Source organism: Cololabis saira, chromosome 16 (assembly GCF_033807715.1).
Source record: "Cololabis saira isolate AMF1-May2022 chromosome 16, fColSai1.1, whole genome shotgun sequence".
NCBI lineage: Eukaryota > Metazoa > Chordata > Actinopteri > Beloniformes > Belonidae > Cololabis > Cololabis saira.
Window position 1 is genome coordinate 32600218 of NC_084602.1, and position 26493 is coordinate 32626710.

Here is a 26493-nt window from a genome sequence, read left to right on the forward strand (position 1 = left end):
CATTCCAGAAGCTGTGGTATTTGGTGCAGAAAATTACTCTATTTATAGTTTAACAATTGATATTGTTCTTCCTTGCCTTTACTTTTTATTTTAGACTTTACCTTTAGTTCCGACTCCTGTGGAGGAGGTGCTGGATCTGGAGGCGGTGCAGGAGGAGGGGGTGGAGGCGGCGGCAGAGAAGGCTCATTGGACCAGGACAGCCTGAGTGGAGGCGTGGCTTCTGAAGAACATGAAGTAGCTAGTCTAACAACGCTTCACATCGACTCGGAGACCAGCAGCCTCAGCCACACTGTCACTATTACTGGTATGTAAATGTCAAGCAGTGTTCTGCAGTGCAGCACACTTGTAAATTGTTCATTAAAACACAAACTTTTTTTTTTGTTTTAACCAGCTCCACATGGACTAGAAAAACATTGCAGATGGTTAATTAATCACCACGCATCTCTCTCTCGTCTAGGTTCTGAGAGTGCATCACCCATGCATTCCCTCGGGGGCTCTCGTTCCCAAACGCCGTCCCCCGCCACACTGACTGCAGAACACGCTGATCACAAACACTCCCATTCACACACACACTTGCAGCTGGACCAGAAACTCCACAACTCTGTCCTGCAGACACCTGATGACCTGGGTAATCTTCCTGACCATAATTACAAATACGTGCTTTCAAATATGTTTTTGTTGATATGATAAATAATTAGATTTCTTAACATGAAAAAGGTAAATGCTTAAATGCTGATTTCCTCCACTTATACCTCATCCTCTTAATGAGAGACAGGAATCCCTGATCCATTTATTGACTCTTTGTAGAAACAAGTGAGTTCCCCAGCGAGGACTGCAGTGTGATGGCAGGCGGCTCTCTGACTGGATGGCATGCGGATGTTGCCACAGTAATGTGGCGCAGGATGCTGGGTATCCTGGGGGATGTTAACACCATCAAGGACCCAGAAATTCATGCTCAGGTCTTTGACTATTTGTGCGAACTATGGCAAAACCTGGCCAAGGTGAGCATTTCCAAACACAGCAGGCAGATGTCTTATTTCCATCAGCCTTTTTGAGTGATAACATTGTTAAAAATGGGCAATTCTCATTTCAGATCAGGGATAATTTGGGCATTTCCCTTGATAACCAGTCGTCTCCCCCACCTCCTGTTTTAATCCCTCCGCTCAGAATCCTCACTCCTTGGCTCTTCAAGGTACAGTATGTGTGAGAAGTCGTTAGGATTTATAATCTTTAAGCTTCGTCACTTATGAGACGAGCTGTTTGGCTAATTCATTTCAGTCTTCTTCAGGAGTAGATGTGCGTGTGCTCAGTTTCCACAATCAAATAAAACATGTCAATGCATTCCTATGCAAAAAATATAAGGTTAAATGTATGTATTTTTCTGTTAAGGCCACCATGTTGTCAGAGCGTTACAAACAGGGCAAGCTTCATGCCTACAAGCTTATCTGCAGGATCATGAAGAGACGACAAGATGTTTCCCCAAACACAGACTTTCTCACACATTTCTACAACATCATGCACCAAGGGCTGCTGCATCAAGACCAGGTGTGTGTGTGTGTGTGTGTGTTTGAGTGTGCGCAATTTTTTAACATACAAAAGGGAGTCATAAAAAAAGTAAACCCTATATTGTTTATCAGGACAGGACATATCAGTAAATTTTGTCCTTACCAGGTCTAAATATCAAGTAAACGCAAACTCTGCTGATCAAAACTGGTGTACATATTACACCATGTCAATATTCGTTGAGGAAAAATTACCGTAAGCCAAAATACAAAAGCAGTGTTTGAAGACTTAAGTACACTGACACAGTTTTTATGGGAAGTCAAAAGGGTAAATTGCAGCCTGATGCAAGAAATCATTTGATTAAAAGATCTTCAGCAGGTTTCTCCACTTCTATAAAGGCAGAAGCTTTTACAAATACAATGTACTTTTCAGGTGAGCCCAAAGTAGAAATGTCTTCCCATAATATACAGAGGCACACTGAGTGAAAACAAACAGTATATTACCACATTTAATTATCAAACGTGATGGTGGAGTGGTCATGATTAGGGCTCAGGTTGTAATTATTAGGTGAATTTTGACTAATATCACCCAGAACTGAAGTAGCCTGCTTTGTTTTGTTTTAGTTTTTTTTCTACTGGCCTAAAAGATCATTTCAACCCTGGGTCTTATTTTGCATTTATGCTGAGGTCTGCAATATTTTTTAGGTTGGGGAATTAGTCTGTTGAAGTACGTTGTTCCTTCCGGGCATCTCTCACCGTTGTGGTGGTAGTGAGGTTTTAGATGTGTTTATGTTACCTTAAAACACAACAACTGTGATTAGAAAATAAAGGAAGAAACAACAATTCATGCGGAAAACCTTACAATTGGCAGAGTTTGTGTGCTACTATGGGTGTTGACCCTAAGATGGCGGATATTTCGGTACAGTTACAGTTGATCAAAAATAAAGTTAAATCAGTAAAGGTAAGTCCTGCAAGTCCAACCCTTAAGGTTTCATGTAACATCAAAAGCACACTCCCAACAAGGAATATGTTTCTCCTGGAACTCTGTTTAGTCCTGTTTTTGCTGGTTAAAAGAATCACAGTAACGCAGTGACCCAGCCCAAGTCTGGACCTCAGCAGGATGTGAGATCTTGGCGTTCGTTGCTGCGTCTTAGTGAACTGAGGCCATGTTTTAAAGAAGAGGGGGAGACATTTCCCCACATGCACAATATTATTTTTGCAACCAGTTGTAGTTATACAACCTATTGAATCATAGGGTCTACTTTCATATACTGCTTATGCATGATGGATTAGTTTTTTGCTTAGATGGATGGATAAATAATTAATGGCATAATGTAATATGACATGAATAGTGGTTCAGCTGAAGTTGTAGTTTTTTTTCTTTTTCTTCAACAATATATTTATTGGCTTTTTTCATTAAATATACAGAACAGACATCCATAGAAACCCTCCCTCCCATCCCCAATAACACATATTCTCAGTCAAAATGTTAAATAAAGAATACAGTTATGTATATATACACATACACACAAGCCTGCATATACATACATGCATACACATATGCACATATACTCATAGTACATATACATGGGGAAATTAAATTGAAGAAATAAATAATAACGGAAGAAATGAGTAAATACAAATAAAAAAATTAAAAGTAAATAAATAAAAAAAATTAAAAGTAAAAATAAAATATATTTAAATTAAATAAATCATAATTATCAGTCATCATTCTGTTTATCTCTTACAACCAAGTTATTATTTGCACCTGAGTAACCTTAGCTGGAGTACACTTTCACAAGTAAAACAAGACTGAAAATAAAAGTGCAATTACAATTATCCAATCACAAGCATCTTACATCCTCACGTCACTCATAAATTGTAAGAAAGGCATCCACATCTCATAAAAATTCTTGACTTTACCTCTTACTATGTAAGTAAGTTTTTCCAATGCCAAACTGCTAAACATCTCCTTAATCCATTGATTAGAATTAGGTCCCACAATATCCTTCCATTTCAATGCAATTACGCGTTTTGCCTGTAACAAGCAGAAATTAATAAGTCTCTTTTCTTTCCTACCTGCTGGAAAATCTTCAGGGTATATATGTAGTAAACATATTTTGGCTTCAACAGGAATAACGCTTTCTGTTAGTTTAGAAACCAGTTCGAGAACCTCCTTCCAGAACACTTGGAGCTTACGACAGCTCCACATGCAATGAAACAACGTTCCTATTTCTTCATTACATTTAGTGCAATTGTCAGGAATACTGGGATTTGAAGTTGTAGTTTAAGAAATGTTAAGACCCGGTAAGGACCACCTTTCTTCACTTTTTTTTGTTTTAATGTCTTAATGGATTAAACTTCAGAATTGAAAGAGGGCACTTGTTCATTTTCACACAACTGCATGACTGTATTACATGAGACAATGGTACATGTTGACTAAAGGAACTGTCACTTCTGCAGGACATTGTGAACACCATCATCAAACACTGCAGTCCCAGGTTCCTCAGTATTGGTCTGCCTGGAGCCACCATGCTGGTTCTGGACTTTATCATTGCAGCATCTAGAGTTACGGTGTGCTCATCGCTCAATGTAAGACTCTTAGAGAGATATTTGTGTGTGGCACCTTTTTTTTGAAGTTTTGCTTTTGTAACTTCCAGTCACAATGTGACAATGTGCCATAAGCTTTCATAACTTTTCTCTCTGTTGTGTTATCTCCCTCACTCCTCTCAAAGGCTCCGAGAGTGGAGGCCCAGATCCTTCTAGGGTCTTTGGTCTGTTTCCCCAACTTGTATGGGGAGATCCCTGCTCTTCACCCAACCACAGCCGACGTGGTGCTCACCAAGTTTCCAGATGTCAAGGTATATTTAGGAAGTTAGTTTGGTTGGGTGACATCACCTTTCACCACAAAATGACATGAAAAGGGGAAATAATGCTTTGAAAGTGAGATCTCCTAAATTCAGGATTCTTTATTTGTCATTGAGCCAGTTTCCTGACACAACTAAATTAATTAAACCAAAGGTTTAAATATTTTACCTGCTTTCTGTGTAATCCAGGTCAGTTTAAGTCTTGTGTCTCATGTCTGCTGGCCATAGGGGGTGTCAGAAGAAAAGTAATAGGTTAATGTCTCATCAGGCATTCCTGAAACGTTTCAGGGCTATTGAAGTAATGTTGTTTTTGTTGTTCTTGCTGTGTAAACAGCTAATGCCATGCGTAGCAGCACCTCAGACTCGCTCACTGGTTTCTCATGAGGTAGAAACTTGTTTTGAATCACTAAGCGGCCATTAACACCGGCTGAAAGTACAAAAGCAGCGAGTGTGTGAATGTGTTTGAACTGTGACTATGTATCTATGTGTCCGTGGTATACAGTATACAAACTCCTCAGTGTTATTTATGCTTTGCCTGAGTTTGAAAGCTTTAAGAACTCAGATTCTCCATTTTGTAGCATATTCCTCCTTTTGTAGCATTGTGTTGGGAAACTTGAGCAAGAGGTTAAAATATTTCCATGTGACGTTTTATTAAGTTCTGGAGATTAACAGTCTTGTGTGTTTTATCTTTAGGAGCACATTATAAAAACCATTCTGACTTCTGCCAGGGATGAACCCTCTGCTCCCGCAAGGTACGTTTTGTATTTTTTGATATGTTTTACAAAACAAGAATGTTAGACTAAATTAGTTTTGTTTCATTTCTCTTTTTTGTAGTTTTATTTATTTGCTTTACAGAGTGTAACGGATGAGGGAACATCATCAAACATTTTCCTATTTTATTTGTTTTTGTCCACCCTGTTACATCAGGAGATTGTGATTGTTGCCTTCCTTGTAAGAAGTTAATAGATGATAATGTTTTTGTTCAGTCTCTGACAAAATCTGTCTATGCTAACTGCCTGCCAGTATGTTTTTTATGTATTTTATTTTATTTCATAGTGTTCAATTTGTCAGTGCATACATTTGTAATTTGTGTGTATATTAACTATGGAGCTAGAATAGTCTCATAATTGACAAATGCACAGGACAAGTTTTACAAATACACACACAGTTTCACACGTGCACAGAACAATTCACACGTGCGTAGGACAAGATATACAAATGTATTTTTGATGCACACACAAATATAACCTGATTTACAAACGTTACAAACGTTACAAACAGCCCCACAAGCCATCTCCGATCGCGCTGTTTTCTTTACTGAGATCACAAGAAGAGCAGAACAGTGATCTCCTCTCCATCCTGTTTATTTATCTTTTATCTCCTGTAGCTGTTTATTTATCTTTACTCCACCAACTGAAAATATTAATCACTTTTCTAAGCGAACGGCGCTAACGCAGTTGAAACAGCAGGTGTATCCGCCCCTTTAATCTGATTGGTTTAGAGTAAGTCGTGTTTTATCCACTGCTCTGCGTCCCCCACGTGGGGTGCGCTCTTATGATTGGCTGAAACAAAGGAAGACATCTGATTGGTTGCAGATCCTTCCGTGTTAAAAAAAAACGTATTTGTGGATCGAGTCACGTCAGGGGAGTCTCAAAAGTCACACGCAAATCCAGCGCAGCTAACAGACTAAAAAACGTTTGTAAATCAGGTTATATTTGTGTGTGCATCAAAAATACATTTGTATATCTAGTCCTACGCACGTGTGAATTGTTCTGTGCATGTGTGAAACGGTGTGTGTATTTGCAAATCGGTCTGTGCATTTGTAAAACTTGTCCTGTGCATTTGTCAATTATGAGACTGTTCTAGCTCCATAATTAACTGGATGTGCATCGCTCACTTAGACAACTCTAGCTACATTTGTAGTAACCGTGTGTTCATAACCGCGTGTGTGTGTTACGTCAGGTGTGTTGCACTGTGCAGTCTGGGTATCTGGCTGTGTGAGGAGCTGGCTTACGGGACTCAACATCCGGAGATTAAAGAAGCTCTTAATGTCATCTGTGTTACCCTGAAAGTAAGTCCGGCCCACTCCTTCTAAACATCAGTCATGTTCTGTCCAGGTTTATGGATTCCACCTGTTTAATTTCCAAAACAGACTTTTTCACTTGAACACAAAGTAAAAATCAGCTGGATAACTTTATATGTTTCAAGCAGGAAAGTAATATTCTTGTGATAAGCCAGAACCATTAGCGTATCTACCATAACTAGAACCTATAATAAAATATGGTAACAGTAAGTTGCAACACAAGAATAGCTGTGTACATTTCCAGTAATTTACCATAAATGTGAACATTCCCAAGACTGGTCTTTTGACAGGTTGAACTTGGTGGCAAGATAAAAAATAACACTTCTGTGATATGGCCCGATCTTCTTCTATAACTAAGCATCAGTACAGTTACTGCCATTAATGGAGATCATTTATTATAAATGTGTTCAAGAAGCACAAAACACTTTTTTTCCTATTGAAAGATATCTGTTTCAGTTTTATTTGAAGGAATATTTGCTCAGATTCAGGAAGCATCGACTCGCTCACAAGGTCTCCTGTTCCACCTGCCAGCAAAATCTGCCAAACTTACTTTGGATTCTTGTCTTGCTTATCTCTTGCAACAACTTTGTATCGCTTTACAGCATCTCTATGTCACACATCATAATAATGAAACTAGCTCAGAGGTACAGTCAGCAACATGCAAGAGAAGACAATACCGCTCAAGAAATGAACACCTTTATGCCTATAGGAGGCACCAAAGAACTAACTATTGCAAAGGTTCCTTTGTGCTGCTTCAAGGGGGTGGAAATAAAGTATCTCACACCCGACCTCCTCTTCTGTAGGGTATGCCTTTTTTGTTTTTTAAAACTTTGCACATCCCACTTCTGAGGTGCAGCAAATATGACATGATGCGTACTTGGGCCCAATTCTCCCAAATCTGATCTGCTCATTGAACGACATATTTTGCGAGTACGGTGGCCCCAAAAAAATGAAAAAGGTTTTTCTTATCTCAAAGGTTTTGAGTTGACAGTCACTGCAGACTTTAATATGTATGCTCTCAAGCACAGAACATTACTTTTCATAATACATCTCCTTTAGACCAGCTGTTATAAACAGGGCTGAAAAGACATTCATGAAAATAGGCTTTTGTACTGTGTCTCTATCATTTTGAACAAACCATTTAATGGGAATATCAGGAAATTGTGCCTACTGTTTTAAAAGGAAATAAGTCTCCTTTAAAAGTGATTCTGCATTATTTTGTTTGCATTGACATCACGAGTTGTCGGTTTTGTTAATTTTATTACGTTGTTATACCATGGCTGTTGTACCTGTCAACTGATCCAGTGAAATGAGACCAAAGCAGAGACTTAAACTCTTAAGAATCAGATTTTTTCAGTATGTTTAATTAAATACAATTAAATATTATTTAAACATAATCATATTGAACTGTTTCACAAAGTCACTCCAAATAAAAATGGCACAGGGTGCAAACCAGGAAAAAGAGTTATTGTATAGATAAATAAGTCACTGTTATGAGAGAGACATTCCTCTCCTGGACTTCCTAAATATCCCTTTTTTTTTTTTGTTAAGATTTAAATTTGAATCTTGCATAATACTAGGTAACCTTGGAATTTGCTAAAATTAAATTGCTCATCTGTATATTAAGTGTTTGTGTTTATTTCAATGTATTCAATAGGGAAACATACACAAGTGATGCTTTTTAATACTAAACCAATTTAAATAATAAAATAAAAAATTACATTCTGGTCAGTTTACTTCACCAATATACAGATTTAATGTTGTGCAATTAGGTTGTCGATTTGTTTTAGGCCATGGGCTGCAAACAGTCAAAGGATGAAGGAAAACATTTATGGAGATAATTGTTCGTGTCAATAAAAATTGCCTTAGTTTTTATTGTCTGTTTCAGGCAACTAAACAGAGGCCTGTGGATCCAAATAATACCGTCCAACATTTACTGTCTCATCTATGGCCAAGTAGCTCTAGATGGAAACACACAAATGGACCCAGACACACACACACACATACCTTTTACACCTTGGAATCCCCAGCTTGTGTATCGGCAGCCAACGGACTGCTGAGACGCTGCAGCCACACACTCACACTCACAGACTTGCATTCACTTGCTCCTGGGAGCAAACCCTGAACTGTAAATATGTTTGGTCCTCTTTCAGATAGGAGACGTATCCAGAGGGAGTGCTGCAAGCTGTCTCTTTTACACACAGACATGTTTCTCACACACACACTCCAGACTGTACACACAAATGCATCTTGTCCACTTTTGAATCTCTTTATATCGGAAGCCAGTAGCCTCAGCCATGGGCTCGGTGACATGTACACACACACACAAAGCTTGAGGGACTGCCACGTTCATGCAGAGCCACTTCCTCCTGTTGGCCACCGTGTCTTCCACCCTTTTCATCTAGAAGCATTTTTTTGTTTTCATGTTTGATCTTCATTGGAGCTCGACTAATGTGTAAATCCCAGCTCTTCTTATTAAACATCCTGGTTTTATTGTGTCCTCTATGCTATTTAAATACATAGTGAATATAACGTATAGTGTAACCGGGAATTAGAAGATAATGTACGCGTTTCTCTGGTTTTCCTAGACCAAGGCAAATGTTTTAATTTACAGTAAAAGGAATAGAGGAAACTTGCTTATTTTTGGTTTAACTTGGTAGATATTTATACAATAATTGACAGTATTCATTGTGAATAAGTTAAAATGTGGTGATGTCCTTGGATCATTTTAGAATATAAATTATTTTACTAATAAATATCAACACGGCTTAAATGTTGTCTTTAACATAAAATTGGCTTAAAACCCTGAGACGTCCTTCACTCTTGCCCTTCGTCTCCTACTAACACATTAAAGTGTGAGTTACAACAGCCCAAGCATACAGAGCCGTTGGAACAAAGACACAAAAGACCATCCTCAATCTCTGCAGAAACTCTCACAAAAGAAACGGGGGTGGCACAGAACTGTATCAGTAAGGAGTTACAAATAATATGTCGGCTTTGCAGAATTATACAAGTGACAGGAGCATCGTTGGTGAGAGAAGCTTGTTCCACATCGCCAGCTCGCCCTCAGAGGGGGGGCCCGTCTCCCCTCTAGTTCACCCCTGTTACCTCTTTCCAAGGTGAAACGGGGGTGTAGTAAAAAGTAAAAAATGATCTGCCGTTCTGCCTTGGGATCAGTCACATACGAAACAAGGAAGAATATCGCTGTTTAAGTCCTGCCTTGAAAGTGTTGTGTTGTCAAAGGTTGTGAATACATTTGTTGAAGGTAAAACTGACTCAGATTTCCGGAGGTTGTTGTGTGAATTTAAATCCATGTAAACTTGTCTCTCATCTCCTAGTATCCCAACAAGAATGTAGCCCTGGTGGCATCAGACATCCTTCACCTCCTGATCAGTTATGTGGATCATCTCCAGAAATTTCCTCCTGACACTCCAAAGAAGATTGTTGAGGTGAGAAATTGATTCTGCCACACACAATATTTGCAAACATTTGAATAATTTCTTGTTTGTAAAGCTTAACCTTGCAGTTTTGTGTGTAATGTCATAGCCTTATAAGAGTGTTAAACTCTTCTGAAAATGCACTAGAGCTTAATGGTGTCTGTGGGGCATCAGTGGCATTCATGTTGACCCTGTGCCTGGCAGTTCTCCTTCAAACGGTGCAGACAACCATTTGCCAATGATCCTTCTTTTTTAGGACACTCTCATTTCAAGTTATGCGTTTAACTTGCCCAGGTTGTTAAAACACTGCATCAGAGAACACTGAAGGGAATGCTGAAGCAATGTAACGACGGGTAATAAACGGCTCAAACAGAGGAGTGGTCTGCTCATTCCTCTGTGGAACGCTGCGTTGCTCAGACACTTTATGACGAATGTGAATGTTTATTTTTTGTAATCCTGTGTTCGACCACTGTGCTTGTATTTGCTCCTTAATGCTGAATTTAATAACGGATAAGAACTTCCAATTTCCATCTTCCAACTAGGAAAAACTAAAAAAAATGTTTACAAGAAATTACATTTTGCCAACTTTGACTTGTGCATTTTAATTTGTAACTTATTAAGTACATTTGAAATCTTTCACTTCAACTTCATTTCAACTATCGTTGATCCAATAAGACATTTAACTTGTGGTTCCGCGTTATTTGCTAATTTATCTTGTAAGTCCAGCCCAAAAACAAATGAAGCGAGGGCAAGAGAGTTGTGACTTTCCACTTCAAAGCTGCATCACAGGCGGCATCGGACACAGTTTTTGGTGGGGATGAAGATGAAGAAGCACGTAGTTCTACTCCGAGCTGATGCTGTGACATCACACGGCCAGTTTGGTGCTGTCCACGTTAGGAAGTATGTGAGAGTGGCAGGGTTGAGTTTTTGAGTTTGTTGTCACTTCAAAAGCCTTATTATGCACTTACAGAAAAACTTTGTTTTTCTCGCCTTGTACTTAAACTAACAGTGTGATTTTTATTTATTTATTTCCCTTAAGGTTCTGATTGCCACCATCACACATTTGCTGCCGAGCACTGAATCCTCCCCTCATGAACTAGATAAGAGGGTAACACACTTAAATACACAAAGACATCTCAATCTCCTTTTTTTTTTAATTCACTCTAAACTTTCTTCTTCATAGAATATAACTTGGTGTTGCTGTGTATTATTGCAGCTTGTCGTTTCCCTGCTGCTGTGTCTGCTGGACTGGGTGATGGCTCTGCCCCCCAAGACTCTGCTGCAGCCTGTACAAACACCAAGCCCCTCTGAGAAGGAGCAGCCTACCAAGTCGCTACTCAGCTGTATCTACAAGGTATTTGTGTCTTCATAAAACTTTGAATAGCAATGATAAACTTAAAAAAGAGAGAAGTTGCTTTTAGATAATCAATCAAAGTTCACCTGTATAAAATGTTATTAGAGCATCTGTTTCTTTTTATCGTCGTCTCTCTTGGTCAAGGTGCTACATGGCTGTGTGTATGGAGCGCAGTCCTTCAGCAGTCCCAAGTATTTCCCGCTGCAGCTTTCAGACCTGTCCAGTCCAGGTTATGACCCGTTCTTACCATTAGAGAGCCTCAGAGAACCAGAACCTCTGCACAGCCCGGATTCCGAGCGCTCCAGCAAACTGCAGCCTGTCACTGAAGGTAATTCATCAGACACGCCAGACACTGCACAGCGTGTAATGAGCCGATATGCTTTCTATGCATGTAAAGTGATGTATTGACATGAATAAGGACAGGAATTACACAACATCTCTGCACAATGTGACCCAGAAGGCAGGTATGTGTATGTATGTGATTCTGGCTGCATCCGTGTGGGAGGCTGGATTGTCCCCCGCTGTGGTGTAACAAGACTTCGTGACTGGTCTAATGACTGGAGCACCTGGATAGACCACTCTCCTCTCCTCTCCTCTCCTCTCCTCTCCTCTCCTCTCCTCTCCTCTCCTCTCCTCTCCTCTCCTCTCCTCTCCTTGTCTCTCCTCTCGTTTCTCCTCTCGCTTGTCCTCTCGTCTCATCTCTCGTATCTCGTCTCGTCTCTCCTTTCGTCTCTCCTCTCTTCTCGTCTCTCCTCGTCTCGTCTCTCTCCTTGTCAATTCAATTCAAATTGGCTTTATTGGCATGAATGGTAACCATTATTGCCGAAAGCATACATATACATACAATAAATCACGACACAATCAACACACGAAACACCAATATAACTACAACAAATACCCAATATATATATATATATATATATATATATATATATATATATATATATATATATATATACACACACACACAGAACTATTTTACATTAATAGGCAGGGAGACTGTATAAGGATAAGGAGACTGTGTTGTCTGGTTGTGTTTCTCTCCATCTATGACATGCGCTGATGTATTTAGCTGCTTCTAAAGCACTTTCCTTTTTTCTCCAATAAAATGTTGGATTTTGTCCTGATCTGAGAGGGAATCAAAATCCTGGACTTGTTGTTTAATTTCCTCTTGTCTCGTCTCTCCTCTCGTCGCGTCTCATCTCTCCTTTTTGGTTCTTACCCATAAAACAGTGAAGTTAATAGAGTTTCATTTCAGGTTCCTTGAATTTTTCTTTCCAATTCATATCTTTCTAATGAGAGAAAATTGCATGGAAACAATGTGGTGTCTCAGTTAAATTTGTATCTTATCATCAACCGGTTTTCTCTCTGCAGTCCGAAGCCGAATTCAACAAGGTCTGGTTTCTATAGCAGCCAGAACAGTTATTACCCACCTGGTCAACCATTTAGGACATTACCCTATGACTGGCGGACCTGCCACTCTGTCTAGTCAGGTACTGTTGAACTTTTGTATGCGGTGGCAACAATGGCACTAGTACGATGTGCGTGTAAAAATGTTGAATACTGTTAAACATTTCATTCATTTTTCAGGTATGTGAAAACCAAGACAACCCATTCTGTGAGAGTTCAGATCTCGGGCCAGAACTGTTCCACTCACCCAACCTCCAGTTTCTGGTTCTGAACGGCTCCACGCTGCTCTCAGTGCTGCAGGTAAGCTCAACCAGGGAACGTTCCCATCATCGAATACACACTCACTCATTTGTGAAAGGGTCTGGTGTACCAGGGGCCTAACATCTAAGGCAGGGGTGGGCAAACTTTTTGACTCACGGGCCACAATGCGTTCTAACATTTGACAGAGGCCAGGAGCATTTGTATGGAGTGATTGGGCTGGATATACTAAAGCATTGCATGTAGTGTGAGCGAACCTCATAGCACAGTAAGAACACGCAAATAAATGTACAGCCCGATTTATTAACAGATTTGCACTGAGGACTGTCTTTTAAATGTGCAAAATAGCCCTTATTAGTTAATAAGTTTGTCTCAAGGAATATGAAAGATATGGCGTTTACACACTATTTTGCACAATTCTGGAAGGAAGAAAATGCAAATAGATTAAAATAGCATAGTGTACGCATTTTGATTTATCCAACCTGGAGATTACGTCTGTTTTTAATACGTTTCAATCGAAGGTACAAAGTTAAAGAAATCAACATTTATTAAAAAATGCATGGAATCACTTTCAACATTCAAAACATATTATTACTCAACGAAATACTCAAGCTCAATAATATCTAATTGTGTTAAACCCTGCAAAATCATGGATGGATTATCCTGACCGCGCTCTCTCTGAGTCAATGTCCTGCGCAATTTTTTACAGAAGTGCTCGAATGGCGACATGAAACTAAATTAAATACGCGCCACTCTAACAACGGTCAATGTGTTTGAGTGCACATGCGCCATCTATTGGGGAAATGTGGGCATTGCAGGGAAAGGTGGAAAATGAACAAGGTTTTTATTATAATTTGGACAAGTCTGGCGGGCCGGATTAAAATGCGTAACGGGCCTAATGTGGCCCCGGGGCGTAGTTTGCCCATGTCTGATCTAAGGCTACATCACAAGCCGTTTATCTCCGCTGTTCATGGCTGACCTACAGTAAGCTTCATTTACAAACATCAGCAGTTATTAGACATCATCTACAGTAAACTCTGTTTGACTCATATTGGATTTTGCGGCGGATATAGATTTGTGGGGAGTAAAGTCACAGGAATAAAGAATTCCAATTTTGATATGTTAGCCAGCGTGGCATATATGCGAAAATACATCTTGTATTTGCGCCTGGCTCAGTTATTGTATAATAAGTTGATCTGAATTATTTCACCTGGCCTTTAATCATTTTTCATGGTCATTTCAGCTGTTTCATCATGATCATCAAAAAGGTGGATCAATCATTTGATCATTTGATATGTGAACAACAGATTTTTTAAAGATGTCATATTTTGTCAGTCTTTGTTCGATAGTTAAAAGCACATGAGCCTCCGACGTTTTATCATAAAGTGTCTCATTTCAAGTTTTTGGTCATCTGGAAAGTGATGATCAGCTATTTACATGATGGGTGCTTGTGGGTGATGTGGATGTGGCCATAGTTCATTATTCATTTAGATTTTATTGATTGTTTCGAGTAATTTGGTTACTGGCATAACAGCTTTTGTCACCCCTTCAACATTTCTAAACTCAAAGTATTAAGGCCTGAGTACCGTGTTGTAATTGCTCTGTTTACTTTAGTTTGTAAATGTCTGGTTGCGTGGTTGTAAACATTGCATACTGCACTTTGATGAAATCATCAAGTTTTGACCTGAGGTGACTACAAGTAAATGCTTTGGAAGTGAATACTTTGACCGATGGAAAAACCAAACTGCTTCTCTACTTTAAGGAATGAGTTTAAAGCTCTGTTTCCCTCTAATTGTGATAGTTCCCCTTTATAAAATGCAAATGTATTAATTTCCGTAAATTGTTGGTCATCGCAAATATAAATTGCCAAAGAGTGCGTATGAGCATGTGTGCTTGTTTATCCGTATATGTGACGACCTCTCCAGGTTGTACCCCTGCTGTTCGCCCAGAGAGAGCTGAGAGCTCCAGCAGGACCCCCACGACGGGGAGAAGTGCTTGTGAATAAATGCTCAATGACGATTCATCACCACAACATTTCTTTATGGGGAATGGTCTGAAGTGTTCCACCACTTTTTATTTCCAGCGATGCTCCTAAATTATTTTGTGCTAAGTATCCCAAAATTTCCAGTCGGGATTATCAGTCCTACTACTGGAAAAGGTTAATCTGAAGCCCTAAATAAACTCTTCTTTCAGAGAAAACAAAGAATAAAAAAACATAAAAGTTGTACTTCATAATGGTTTACAGTAATAAAGTTTCCATATTATACATATCGAATTGTATTTTTCTTTAGAATTAAAGTTGCTCTAAAATCTTATATTTCATGATCATGATGTCCTTGGAAAGTGCTGGTTACCATGCCGACAGTAGTAGACTAACCAGGAATTAACAGTTCCTGCTGCCTTACGGCAAACCAACAAAAACAGCTTTTTTATGGGGTTACTAAGTTCAAATAGATATTCTCTAAACCAGGGGTCGGCAACCCAAAATGTTGAAAGAGCCTTACTGGACCAAAAAAGAAATATGTATGGAGCTGCAAAAAATGAAAAATCTTGTATAAGCCTTAGAATGAAGGCAAATGACGAAATGTCGAGAAAAAAATCGAACTGTTGAGAAAAAAGTCGAAATGTCGAGATTAATGTTGAAGTACAATCTCGAGAAAAAAGTCAAAATGTTGAGAAAAAAGTCAAAATGTCGAAAAAGAAGTCGAAATGTCGAGAACAAAGTCAAAATTTCGAGAAAAAAGTCGAAATGTCGAGATTAATGTTGAAGTACAATTACGAGAAAAAAGTCGAAATGTCGAGAAAAAAGTCGAAATGTCGAGAAAAAAGTCGAAATGTCGAGATTAATGTTGAAGCACAATTTCGAGAAAAAAGTCGAAATGTTGAGGAGAAAAAAGTCGAAATCTCGAGAATAATGTTGAAGTACCATTTCGAGAAAAAAGTCGAAATGTTGAGAAAAAAGTCGAAATGTCGAGAAAAAAGTCGAAATGTTGAGAGAAAAGTCGAAATGTCGAGAAAAAAGTCGAAATGTCGAGATTAATGTTGAAGTACAATCTCGAGAAAAAAGTCAAAATGTTGAGAAAAAAGTCGAAATGTCGAGAAAAAAGTCGAAATGTCGAGAAAAAAGTCGAAATGTCGAGAAAAAAGTCAAAATGTCGAGAAAAAACTCGAAATGTCAAGATTAAAAAGGAAAGGAAAAAGGAAGAAAAAAAGAGAAAAAAAGGAAAAAAGAAGAAGAAAAAATGAGAAGAAAAAAGGAATAAAAAGAGAAAAAAAAGAAAAAAAGGGGTCAAACATTTTTGAAAAAGCGCCAGGAGCCACTAGGGTGGCGCCAAAGAGCCGCATGCGGCTCTAGGGCCGCGGGTTGCCGACCCCTGCTCTAAACGGTTTATGTTTCTAGCTAGGTGATGTATCAGTGGCAGGGAGGGCTTTATTTTTGGTTAGATACAGTTGAGATGCGGCGTGTGTGAAAACAGCTATAACTCCACGTCCAACGACTTCTTTAGGATTTGACAACATTTTTTACCACTTGTCCCTTATCATCTCCTGTTTTCCAGATCCGGTCAGAGTCTGGTGTACCAGGAGGTGGAATGACAGCTGGGTTGTCCTCTGCTCCTGCTTCTGTTCGTGTCATTATCCGAGATGTGGCTGGAAAACACTCCTGGGACTCGGCCGTCCTCTACGGGCCTCCGTCGAGTTCCCCAAGCAGCCCAGCACACACTCAGTCACCTCATCTTCATCTACGCACCCCTACAGGAGGTCTACAGAGAAAGATGGAGGGAAAAAGAGAGGATAGGGAGGGGGAGGGCCAAGAGGAAAGGGGGACAGAGGAGGGAGCAAGAGGGATGGAAGCTGACATGCAAGAGCTTCAGGAAGAAGGGGAGGAGGAAATGGAGGAGATGAAAGCCAGTGAGGAGGACAAGGAAGAGCAACGAGGTGATGGGGATGGTGGGGCAGCTGAGGAAGGAGGGGAAGAAGAAGAGGAGGCAAGGACTGAGAGTCAAATGGATGGAGAGCTGAGCTCAGAGCAGCTCCTAACTCCACCACTGGCTAAGCGCGTGTGTCTGGAGGCGGTGCCAACATGGGAGTCGCTGATGGAAGGAGATGATTCTCTGGATGAAATGCTGCAGTACCTGGGATACTCCAGCCCCGAGTGTCTGCAGAGAGCAGGTACACGTTTCAATCATAAATCATGTAAAAGTATCAGCATATAGCTACCAAAAATGTCATGTTCACATTGTTTTGAAATGTCTGGGGCAACACCTGGCATCACGGCTCCAAGCCAGAAATTCACTGAGGATATTTTGGGCCAGCAAACTTTTTATTCAGCAAAAACGGGGAAACCAGTAAAATATCAGTGTGTATAATTTGTTCATTTGTTTATTTATATGATCCCCATTAGCTGATCAGCTATTCTTCCTGGGGTCCCCAATGCAATTTTAAAAGAACATAGTCCATACATACGCACATTTATCGCTGTTACGGATCACTGTAACACCGAGTCATCATATACACAAACAGCAAACTTTCTGTCTAAAATACATTATTTCTACAAAGAAAGCATCATACAGTCATTACAATACCACAAAGTATAACCCACAAATAAATTCCTGAAATAAATTATAGCATGTGATATATTTGTTACTCATTGAATTTTATGTAAAAAGTCTTTTGCTACCTTTTTAAAACTGTATTTTGATGTAATATTTTTGATGTTATTAGGTAATATGTTCCATCCTGTGATAGCTCTGTATATAACAGTGTGTTTTAAAAAGTTTGTTCTTGGCTTAGGTGCCAGTAAATGATCATAACATGATTGTCTGGTTGGATATTCATTGACATTTCTAGTGAGCACTATCTGATCTGCGAAATATTGTGGTTTTTTACTATTAATCAAATTCCTCATGAAAGTAAGGAGACTTAATTTTAATCTGTCCACCACCATATATATAATAAGTACCGGGATACTTTAACGGTTGTCCTAAAATGCATAAAAAGAAGGCAAAACAAGATATGACACACGAGAAAAATGTAATTCAGCTAACTTTGAGTCCTTCACGTCCCCGCAGGGATGCCCCTCAACATCCCAGCCGCTCCGCCAACGTGTGTTTCAGAGAAGCAGGAGAATGATGTGATCAACGCCATCCTGAAACAGAGCGCCGCTGAGCGGGAGTTTGTGCTTCATGTACGTCATGCATGTACTCGGGTAAAAAATAGTTAAAATATAAGAAAATGGTGTCTTGATATACTGAAGACCTCGTTACTGGGGTTTCAGAAGGGCAGAGGTGGGAAGTCTCTAGTTTGGCTTGAACTAATTGTTAGTCCTCACTGGAATACCCATGGTTTTCTTGTAAGGGATTGAAACGTCAGCTATTGTTAAAAGAAACTGTTCTGCTGCATAAAAGCAAATGAACATACTTACCGAGAATAAAAAAGTAAACACATTTTAGTGCAGCCAGATTACTATGTATTACTGTGTATACATGTTGTTGTTGTGACTACAAATATCAACAATGAAATATTCCAGTCCCAGTAGAAACTCCATCACTTCCTTCTATCCTACTTTCATTGTTCATTTATGTCTGACATATGTCTGAGAGTTTGTGGCAACACACAGAACTGTTTTATTTGTGCTGATTTAAGAATTCTTCAAAGAACCTTTTCAAAAAAGTAATAATATTAACTATATAATAATAATAATTTTCCGACCCAATGTTTCAGAGAGGTGAGGGGCTGAACATGAGAGCAGTTCAGCAAACTGAACCAGAGACTCAGACGCCACAGTCGGCCTTCTACTACTGCAGACTGCTGATAAACATCCTGGGACTGAACTCCTGGGAGAAGAGGTGAGACTGAGACTGGTTGGGTTTTTTTTTTAATGCACTAATGTGAAATTAGGAACCTCTTCTTTTCCTGTTTTATCAACGTATAAATGACCATACAGGACTGTCTCAGAAAATTAAAATATTGTGATAAAGTCCTTTATTTTCTGTAATGCAATCAAAAAAAACAAAAATGTCATACATTCTGGATTCATTACAAATTAAGATTAAGATTCCCAGAATATTCAAATTTTTTGAGATAGGATATTTGAGTTTTCTTAAGCTGTAAGCCATGATCAGCAATATTAAAATAATAAAAGGCTTGCAATATTTCAGTGGATTTTTAATGAATCCAGAATGTATGACATTTTTGCATTACAGAAACTAAAGGACTTTATCACAATATTCTAATTTTCTGAGACAGTCCTGTATTTATTTTTCAATATCTCTGTTGAGATACAAACAGAAATACTGTGATATTAAACCACGGTGTAGCTTAAATTAAAAGGAATAGCCAACTATTTGGCATTTTTTAGTGACAGAAGATATTATAGACACAAAATAAAATTACACAATGTTAAAAACAAAATGAAGGTGCAAGCAATCTGTATTTAGTGAGAGCCCAAGCTTATGAGACTTCAAGCTCAGGCTGAAGTCTTATAAGGAGACTGTCCCATACAGATGTTTGCAGCGATGTTGAATACCTCTGGTCTGTTTGAGTTTCAGAAGTCCAACATTCCTGTATCTTCTGTTTTTACCTCAAAGAGACTCTGAAATTAATATTTAAGTCATTAAAACTTTCAGGAAAAACAAGGCTTGTGTTGCCTAAGACTTTAGCACAACACTGCACGTTACTGCGTTGATATTGATCTGAACCCATCAGTTTGGTTGATTTTGGTCAGTTTCCAGTGGTGGACAGTAACGGAGTAAATTTACTTGAGTACTATACTTAAGTACATATCCAGAGGATTTGTACTTTAATTGAGTATTAGATTTATTTGGTACTTATTACTCTTACTTGAATACATTTCCAAGACAAATATTTTTACTTTTACTCGAGTAAATTTATAGGAAGGGTGAAAAGTACTCGTTACTTTCAGGTCTGCTCTTTTTTCTTCTTCCCTAAAATCCTATTGGACACAAGCTGTTTTTGTCAAAGGAGGAGACCTATCACAGTGCACGCTCTCCACTGGGATGTAAGTAAAGCGGAAATACGTCAAGCCTCCTCAAAACGATACCGCCAAAGTAGCCTGCGTTTGTCAAGACAGAGCCGCAACAATGGCTACACCTGCGTCAGGGAGACAGTCACAAGCCCCTTTCACACAGCCAGTTCGAGGCGGGAACGTTGCGCCTTTAAGCCGCCTCGCTGTTCTGTGTGAAAGTCACGGAGGCGGAATGGGGGGGCCAAGTGGCCCCACCAATAAGCCGGCAGCGGAGGTAGTCACAGAGCCGTCACAGAGACGAAACGGGGTCTGTGTGAATGACACAGCCGGCATGCCGCTGACATGACGGTCGGACTGACGCTGTCGTCACGCCTCTGATTGCGGAACGCCGGCATGCTGTGTGAATTTACAGACGAGAGCGGCGTTATGCCGGCGTTGTATGGTTCTGTGTGAACCAACAAAGGCGGCGTATTGGCAGGACTTCTTTACACCAATATTGCGGAATCTCTGTGTGAAAGGGGCTACAGAGACAGACAAGACAGACATGGGGAGACAGTTTGTTATGCTCTATATTGCTATATTGTACTGGTACATGTCCTTCCTGTAAAGTTAAGTGACTTCAACATTGAGTTATTGAAAGCAGAGATGTAGTTTTTTGTAAAGCAGTGGTCTTTGAGGGGGATCCAGACTTAGTTGGATGGTGCAGGTTCATTTGGTTTCAGTTCATGATTGTTAATAAACTCTGCATCATCTGCTGTCCTCTTATGATCCCATTCATTAGGGCCCGAGCACCTTCAGTGCGAAGGCCCTATTGTATCTGTAGGAATTTTTTTTCTTTCTTTCTTTTTTCTTCTGACGAAAGGAGGGCCTTTTTGTCCCCCTAAACGTGCCCAAAAAGTCACCAAATTTTGCATGCAAGTCAGGCCTGGCGAAAAATTTGATATTTCATGGTTTGCATTAATGGGCGTGGCAAAATGGCTCAACAGCGCCCCCCAGAAAACTTTGTGACTCAAGCCCCACAATACGGTTTGACGTACATGCACGAAAATCGCTACACACCTGTATCAGTACAGAACTTAAAGAAAAGTCTCTTGGCGACATGGCCGAAACCAAACAGGAAGTCAGCCATTTTGAATTAATCGTGTCACTTTGGCGCAATTTATGCCATTCCTTCGGCAGTTAATACGGCCCGAACCGTAACATGCCCCCAAGTGTGTTATACATCAAAATGTGCGTCTCCATCCTGCAACAACACACATTACTTTTCTCTTTCAAAAGCGTTACCGTGGCGACGCTAGACGCCAAAAAGCGCGCCCACCCTTCATCTGGTTGGTTCAGACAGAAAAAACTTTGCGCCTCAAGCCCCAGAATACGGTGTGAAGTACATGAACGAAAATCGGTACACACCTGTATCATGTCGCAACTTAAAGTAAAGTCTCTTGGCGCCATGCCCGAAACCGAACAGGAAGTCGGCCATTTTGAACATTCTGAATTAATCGCGTAATTTTGGAGCAATATGAGCCATTCCTTTGAGAATTAATACAGCCCGAACCATAACGTGCATCCAGGTTTGTTATACATCAAAATGTGCGTCTCTATCCTGCGACTACGTGCATTACTTTTCTCTTTCAAAAGTGTTACCGTGGCGACGCTAGACGCCAAAAAGTGCGCCCCCCTTCATCTGATTTGTCCATATTTGATAGTTCCCTAAAAGTCACCAAATTTTGCATGCAAGGCAGGCCTGGTGATAAATTTGATATTTCATGGTTGGTATTAATGGGCGTGGCAAAATGGCTCAACAGCGCCCCCCGGAAAACTTTGTGCCTCAAGCCCCACAATACGGTTTGACGTACATGCACGAAAATCGGTACACACCTGTATCATGTTGCAACTTAAAGAAAAGTCTCTTGGCGTCATGGCCGAAACCGAACAGGAAGTCGGCCATTTTGAATTAATTGTGTAATTTTGGCGCAATTTATGCCATTCCTTCGGCAATTAATACTGCCCGAACCGTAACGTGCACCCAGGTGTGTTATACATCAAAATGTGCATCTTCATCTTGCAACTACGCGCATTACTTTTCTCTTTCAAAAGTGTTACCGTGGCGATGCTAGACGCCAAAAAGCGTGCCCCCCTTCATCTGATTGGTCCATATTTGATAGTTCTCCAAAAGTCACCAAATTTTGCATGCAAGCCAGGCCTGGTGATAAATTTGATATTTCATGGTTTGCATTGATGGGCATGGCCTGACGGCTCAACAGCGCCCCCTAGAATACTTTTCTGTGCCATAACTTTTGAATGGTTTGACATAAAGAGTCGTGGGTGGTGTCATGGGACTTGGTATTGAGTCCTTGACCATAATTGGTGAAAATTAGCCCCGCCCCTTCTTCTGATTGGTTGTCCCGATTTTCTGCTATAACTTTTGAATGCTTTGACATAGAGAGTCGTGGGTGGTGTCATCAGATTCTGTATGGAGTCCTTGACCTTCATTGGCCTGAATTAGCCCCGCCCCTTCTTCTGATTGGTTGTCCCTTTTTTCTGCTATAACTTTTGAATGGTTTGACATAGGAAGTCATGGGTGGTGTCATTTCTGATATGCTTATGGGTGGCGGTGAGTGCGAGGGCCCGTTCATCGCTGCTTGCAGCTTTAATTTGATTTGTTTTTGGTGTTTCTGCAGGTTTTATATAACATTGTGGTTCTAAAAGCAGCACATCAGTGCAGCTGGTTTCAAAGAGTTAATTCTCAGAAACAAGAGTTACAAGGTCCTTAAATCAATTAAGAAAAAATATAGTAATTTACTGATGTGGAAAATAAGAAATTTACTCTTACTCTTACTTTTACTTATAGTAAATTTAAAAGCATTTACTTTTGGATACTTAAGTACCTTTAAAAGCAAGTACCTTTCTACTCTTACTCAAGTAATATTTTGACTGAGCTACTTTTACTTGTAACGGAGTAAATTTTGACCAGTAGTATTTGTACTCTTACTCAAGTACTGGGGTCGAGTACTCTGTCCACCTCTGTCAGTTTCCATCTGCTGCATTTGAAGAGCCGTGAACGCTTTCCACATGTGAAAACTGCTGGATGTTCATCTTTTGCTTTTTTCAGATATGATCAAAAAGGCACTATATCACTGCAGAACATTGAATTAGTTAACTCTGCTGTCTTTCTTTTATCATCATCATCATTAGTTTTATTTTTTTTATTATTATTCAGAGGTATGACCTGACTTTCCTTTTTTTCTCCCCTGTAACATGAGACTAAGATGAATCTTTTATTTCAATTTTTATGCCAAAGAGATATCAAATAAGGGATTTGTTGTGGGAGGATTTCCATGATTTTTGTCTTCCTTGGATCAATCCTTAGATTAATGCAGATAAAAAGAAGTATTTTGAACTCATTAGACACCACGTTTTTTTCCCATTCATGTGGTGCATCTTCTCAATGACGCCATCCTAAAATACACAATGTCAGGGTATTGCTTTAAATGTGTCTGGCCAGCTAATGGACACTCATCACTCTTCATAATTTATCCAGGGAATTACTCTTTCTGCATTCAGCCCACACAGTACAGTTCTTGCACATTGTGCCGTGTGTGTCCTTTGTGCATAAAGGTGTGTGATAATGAGTATACTGCTCTATTGATCAAACTCAAGCCATTTGGAGATAGAATAAAAGGCAGTATTTGAAGAAGAGCTTCATTGAGGGTACTGTGAGAAAACAGAATGAATAAGGCACATGTAGATGGAGGAGGGTAATCAAAAAAAAAGGTGGAAGAAAATGGAGGTGGAATGAGAAGGATCAAGAAACATGGATTTAAGAGGGAAAAGAGAGGTTAGATGGATAGGTATGAAAGAAGAGAGAAGATTGTCTAATCATCTGTTATTGTCCCCTTATGTCTCTCCAGGTATTCATATGGGGGCATTACAGACACTAAGATACTGACAGTTACCCATGTGTGTACATGTGTATCTCCTTTTATACTTTTCCCTATAATCCAGGGTGTAAATGGAGTCTTTGAGAGCAGAGAATGAGGCCATTACCAAGTATCAGTTTAATAAAGAGCAATTTGCCCGCTCTCCCTCTTTATCTCTTGCTCTCCCTCTCCTTCTCTCTGTTTTTTTCCCTTTCTGTAAGAGTGAAAAGAATGACATGTCATTATCAGTCCACTCCAAGCTTCAATGTTCGACTCTTGGTTTTATGTCGCCAGTACAGAGGTTGATGGCTGCTTGTTAGCTCATTTTGAACGGCTTCTGGATGAGTTATTCTGCATGAAAGGTTCTTGTTTTCATGAACAAAAAACAAAAATCTACTTTTCCTTTTTTTAAAAGTGTTGAAACTATGTGTGTTGCAAGAGGTTGCGATGTTTAGTCATGTATAGTGAGATGAGCAGCAATAATATAAATCTCTAATGCTAGAACTGATGTGTCCCATGTAGGGCTGCAACTAACAACCTTTCTGATGGTCAATTAGTCACTGACTATTGAAACGAAGGAGAACACTCACTCTGTTCAAATTTTTTGTTGCTCCCTTAGTCCCATGTTATCTTTTTTCAACTAATTTTTGTTCTTTTAAAAAACGACCCATATTATGTTGTTTGCAAAATCATGGCATACACCTAATGTCATATGCTCAACAATAAACCCCCAAAAAATAAACCCAACAAAGCTTTACTGCAGAAGTCCGGCCCCTTCTTGTTTGTCTTGTGTTAAAACGTTTCCCTCTGAAAGAGGGGGGCGTCATGAACAAAACGTGCGTGGATTTCAACGTGAATACGTGCGTGGCATTTTTGCAAAAAAAAATTCAGATGTTCAAAACTGTGCGTACGCCCAAATCCACGCAGGTTTCTTTGAACATCGCAATCAGCGTGGATTTGAGCGCAGATGCGGGAGCACAACACTCCGCCCTGTCTCCTCCCTCAAATACATATATTTGAATATGATAATGAAGAAAATTATCCATTAAAAACCGCTCATCCTAACAAGGAACTTGCAAAAACAAGTAAAACAAATTAAAAAAACATCGACTGTGAGCTGGAGACAGTCCTGTCAAAAGTTGAGGCCTGGAAAAAATAATTTATTTGGGGGCATTTCTCCCGATTTAAGCTGTAATGCATTATGGGTATTGTTGTTCTTTGGTTTGTGTTGTGTTCCGTGAAGAGTTGGAGTGGTTTTATTATGATCGTAAGGATTTGTGAATGTTTATGGGCAGCATTAGTGCATCATTACACTCTCTTTTTCTTGTTTGTATTTTAAGAACCAACACCAGAACTTAAGTTGGTGGGTGAGAAACGGCTACTCGTTCCGCTTTATTGTCACGTGTATTATATACTGACGGATTAAGACCAACATAGACATTTATTGAGTCTTACACATTGTGGATGTCCGTGATCGCCACTCTCATAAGCAATATGAAAAATATAAACTTATTTTTAAAACATGAAGCATCACGATCTGATTCCTCCGCTGCAGAAAGACAACTATTTTTTTATCGAGGTGCAAACGTGAGAAAATAAAGGGCAAAGTTGCTGTAACTCGGAGTGTTGCATCCGCAGGAGGACAGACCGGTCTCAGTCCCGGCCTCCGTCACCGGAGAAACACTTTCTGGAGTCCTGCAGCACCTGCAGCCGACTCGATATCAGACTCTGAAAGTTGCCTAAACATTCAATAAAAACTTAATTCATTCAACTTCATTAATTCATTTCTGAGTCACATCGGTTTGTACCAACCAACCTTTCCGTGACATCTAAGTTTTATTTTAAAAGACAACTTTACAGAACTGGTTTTTCGCTGCAAAATGTATTTTAATATTTTTCTGTCCCGACACAGTTATGGGATGTTTTAGGATCTGACTTTTATCTCGAGTAGTTGTCCCATACGGTCGTCATGGCGACTGAGAGATTTCGGACCTGTCAGCAGGTCCCGCTGAAAGCATCATTCAATTCAATTCAATTCAATTTTATTTGTATAGCGTCTAATACAACAAAAGTTGTCTCTAGGCGCTTTCCAGAGACCCAGAACATGAACCCCCGAGCAATTATTACATAAAAAATGGCAGGTAAAAACTCCCATAGTGGGAGAAAAGCCTTAAGCCAAACAGTGGCAAGGAAAAACTCCCCTTTAGGAGGGAAGAAACCTTGAGCAGGACCAGGCTCATAAGGGGGGACCCTCCTGTCGAGGGCCAGACTGGGGTGGTCAGGGACGACAGCAACACACAGCAGACATCCACACAGGCAGGTGGAAGCAGCAGTGGGATGGCCAGAGCGTTAAAAAAGAATTCCTGACACCCAGTCCTTGATGTCCCTAAGACATGCCTGAAGTTTAGCTAACTGTTTCATCCGGCTTCATAGACAAATAGAGCTGCGTATCATCAGCATAGCAATGAAAGTGTATGCCGTGATTCTGGATTATACTTCCCAATGGCTGCATGTATAAACTGAACAAGATTGGCCCTAGCACTGAACCCTGCGGAACACCATAACAGACTCATTATGTTTGTCCGAACCGGAGCAGCTGGGTCCAGTTCAGGGCAGCGATCCAGGTCCATCAGGTCTACGTGGTTCCTGAAGACTCGCGACTGATCCTGCCGTCAGCAGG

General features: G+C 39.9%; 1 protein-coding gene across 2 annotated transcripts in view; it reads left to right on the forward strand.

The window, feature by feature from the left end:
• The window catches only part of ralgapa1 (Ral GTPase activating protein catalytic subunit alpha 1), a 97652-nt gene that overhangs the window by 33716 nt on the left and 37443 nt on the right, over positions 1 to 26493 (forward strand). For both annotated transcript variants that reach the window (XM_061744510.1, XM_061744512.1), the window contains exons 22-39: positions 95 to 304; positions 458 to 628; positions 808 to 1001; positions 1094 to 1192; positions 1390 to 1545; positions 3966 to 4094; positions 4238 to 4363; positions 5063 to 5121; positions 6332 to 6440; positions 9791 to 9901; positions 10929 to 10997; positions 11106 to 11243; positions 11388 to 11571; positions 12618 to 12736; positions 12834 to 12953; positions 16469 to 17081; positions 17981 to 18096; positions 18633 to 18757. In XM_061744510.1, the coding sequence (XP_061600494.1) occupies positions 95 to 304; positions 458 to 628; positions 808 to 1001; positions 1094 to 1192; positions 1390 to 1545; positions 3966 to 4094; positions 4238 to 4363; positions 5063 to 5121; positions 6332 to 6440; positions 9791 to 9901; positions 10929 to 10997; positions 11106 to 11243; positions 11388 to 11571; positions 12618 to 12736; positions 12834 to 12953; positions 16469 to 17081; positions 17981 to 18096; positions 18633 to 18757 (2848 nt within the window). The remainder of the gene's footprint in view (positions 1 to 94; positions 305 to 457; positions 629 to 807; positions 1002 to 1093; positions 1193 to 1389; positions 1546 to 3965; positions 4095 to 4237; positions 4364 to 5062; positions 5122 to 6331; positions 6441 to 9790; positions 9902 to 10928; positions 10998 to 11105; positions 11244 to 11387; positions 11572 to 12617; positions 12737 to 12833; positions 12954 to 16468; positions 17082 to 17980; positions 18097 to 18632; positions 18758 to 26493) is intronic.